This window comes from Zingiber officinale, chromosome 11B, assembly GCF_018446385.1.
Source record: "Zingiber officinale cultivar Zhangliang chromosome 11B, Zo_v1.1, whole genome shotgun sequence".
In the NCBI taxonomy this organism is placed as follows: Eukaryota; Viridiplantae; Streptophyta; class Magnoliopsida; order Zingiberales; family Zingiberaceae; genus Zingiber; species Zingiber officinale.
In genome coordinates, this window is record NC_056007.1 from 38,241,897 (window position 1) to 38,245,058 (window position 3,162).

Genomic DNA, 3,162 nt, shown 5'->3' on the forward strand with positions numbered 1-3,162 from the left:
ATCAAGATGAAGCTTATGCAGTGCTTACTTCTTTGCTCCTGGAGACAATTATCAAAATTATTATATATATGTACCACAGAGGAATAAATTTTGGTTGAACTCTAGTAGATCCTTTTCTAGTAACACCATATGATTATGATGCTCCTTTGGATGAATATGGTAACATAAAGCAACCCAAATGGGGACACTTGAAGCAACTACATAGCGCCATCAAATTGGTGGAGAAGTCTGAGGGGCACGCAGATGGACAAGAGCATCTTCTATGATGTTGTGCTCGTCGGATGATCGATGAGGATTGCTAAAATCCAACAGCTATTAGTAGATTTTATTAATTTGGTATTAGATGATCTTTCTCCTGGGTTATCTTCCGATATTATTCTAAATTAGAGGGTGAATTTTATGTAAATTTTCTCTACTATAAAAAAATGATGTAGACATAAGAATAAATCGAGAAAGTAATTTTAATGATATAAACGAAAGAGCAAATCAAGAAAGTTATTTTTTATTTTTTAATTATTTTTATTGAGTTTGGTATTTAGAGTGTTTTTTATTAATTTTTAATTTATTTAGAGATTTTAATATTATGAATATTTTCCTTTATATTAGTATTTATTTCCCTTTTTTTTTGTATTTTAGGGTGTGTTTAGTTAGGAGTTATTCTTGATAATCTTAGTTATAAAGGTTATCAATAAAAATCTTGTTTGGTTTAGTTAATATACTTCTTGAATAATGATCCATACCTGACATATTATCAAAACGGGCATGAGAAATCAGAAATTCTCAGAAAAGTAAAAAAAAAATTTATTTCAAGGTTAAAAATTTTTTTTTACCAAAAATATCATCCGATATTTATACTTTGGGATAAAAATACTCCTAAAATTTTTATAACAAAAATTTTATTTTAAATTATAAAAACTAAATAAAAAACAAATATATGTGATATTTTATTTAAAAAATAAATTTGTATTTTTGAAAATGTTATATATATATAAGGAAAGTAAAAAAGATATTAAAAACATAAAGTTAAAAAAACAACACACACATAAGGTTTAAAAAGAATAAAAAAAACGTAAAATTTAAAAAAACGTAAAGTTCAAACAGGAAAAAAACGTAAACTAAAAAAAAATCACGTAAAGTTTAAAAAGAAAAAAAACCTAAATTTTAAAAAGAAAAAAAACTTAAAATTCAAATAAAAAAACATAGAGTTGAAAATAAAAATTAATAATATTTAATTTTATAACGAAAGGTAACATAATAAAATATTAAAAGTGGTTATATATTAAAAGTTTTAAATAAATAAATTTTTATTATACTATCTAAGTTAAATCAAATAATATTAGATTATATTTTATTTCTCTTTTAATTATATGTTAAAAAAATTTATCAATAATAACAAAAATTTTATCAATAATAGTTTAATAATGGGGTTCTCAATGTGGAAGATTTTCTTTTTTTAAAAAATTTCTGCCTTCACCCATGTTTCTTGCCATTATCTCCTTTATTTAAACTTTTGTTAACCCAATAAATAGTTTGAGCATTTAATTAAAAAAATAATAATTCCATTATTACTCTGTCATTTTACTTTTGAACTCCCCCCCCCCCCGACTTCACAATGTGGTTCATTATTCATTATAAAAAAGCGTGATAATTTTTTTCAACTTTTTTTTTAAAAAAAAAACATTCTTTTAAATATTGATATTCTAAAAGTTAAAAAACAATTATCTGCTCTAATAATAAATCAGCTAAATTCCGAAAACTTCCAATCAAAATCACAACCACATATGTTGTCGCAACTTGACCCTAACCGAACGAGTTTTTCATTTAATCAGTTAGCTGAGACGAACCAGCCAGCCAGACAAGTAATTGCTCCTTAATTCATTCATTCATGCTTCATCTTCTTCATCACTAGAAATCTCTATCACATCTTCAGACGAATCATCATCCTCCAGGAAAATATGATTCTCCCAAGGATCGAAGAAGGTTTCGATTCTCTGACACATCGGCTCGACGTCGCCTGCCAGTCGAACGCACCAGCAACCTCGGATTTCAAGAAAGGCAAGCGCGGTGCAGTTGCTCAAGATCGCCACCAACCCTTTATCGCTGAACCTCCCATACGAAAGCTCGAGATGTCGAAGCCCAACCATGCTGTTTGCTACGGCCATGGCTTCCCCTTCGTCCACCAGGGAAGGTAGATCATCGTCGTGGGTTATCTCCGGCGGCGCCATGTTTCTCCTCAGATCGACCAAACCCTTGCAGTTCTTCCCGAGCACCTCGATGCCTCCGGCGGTGATGTTGGCGCAGTGACTAATGTCCAGCAAAGTGAGATTAGCAAGTAGACTCTCGTGCTTCTTTACCATTTTGTCACTCACAAAACTCACTGGCATTTCGAGCACGCCGAGCGATCTGCAACTGCAAAAATAGAAGGAAAATCTCATTCCGAAGAAGGAGATAAATGCCTCGAAATATAATTAATTAATCGCAGTCCGCATTCATGAAAAACCGAGCGAGCGACTCTAAATCAGAAGAGGAGGCATATGCGATGGAACAGAGACACAGGAAACATTAGCGAGCGAGATGCGAACGATTAGGTGGGGTGGGTGGGTAATTACTACGATGCGGCGTGGACGAATCCGGAGTCTCCGAGGTGGTAGACGGAGAGGCGGCGGATGGTGCCCCGGCTGCGGCGCACGAGCTGGCGGACGACGAAATCGATGACGTCGGTGCGGTCGACGCGGCGGCACCAGTCTTCCAAGTTGACGATGGACCAGCAGTAGGGCTCCGCGAGTACGTCCCGCCAAGAGCGGCAGACGAACGACATCGTCCTCGCCAGCTCGTCCGTCGGGATCAGTGAAAATATGGACGCGAGCACTTCCGCCGTCAGCTCCGACCATTTACTGTCACCCGCTACGTTTCCGCCGCCGACCTCTGCTCGGCGTCGCTTCTGCATAGCTTCGAAGTAGAAGCTTTTGGAATTTGGCGAGGAGAATTGTAACAAATAGGCCCACCCGGGCTGCCATCTGCCGACTCGTGTCCCAGGGTTACACTATCAACGGAGTCAGATGTAATTGTAAGAAATGTTCTGCATTCCGTCTTGTAACACATCCCACACGAGTAATGATAGGCGTTCTGCTGTCTCCGGCCTCACGAAAAGTAATCATCGGT

General features: G+C 35.9%; 1 protein-coding gene across 1 annotated transcript; it reads right to left on the minus strand.

The window, feature by feature from the left end:
* Window positions 1-1,883: 1,883 nt before the first annotated feature.
* LOC122033887 (F-box protein FBW2-like) lies at window positions 1,884-2,947 on the minus strand. The gene is made up of 2 exons (XM_042593038.1): window positions 2,613-2,947; window positions 1,884-2,409 (listed from the first exon to the last, which is right to left on the minus strand). The coding sequence occupies exons 1-2, from the start codon at window positions 2,945-2,947 to the stop codon at window positions 1,884-1,886; spliced, it is 861 nt and encodes a 286-aa protein (XP_042448972.1).
* Window positions 2,948-3,162: the final 215 nt, after the last annotated feature.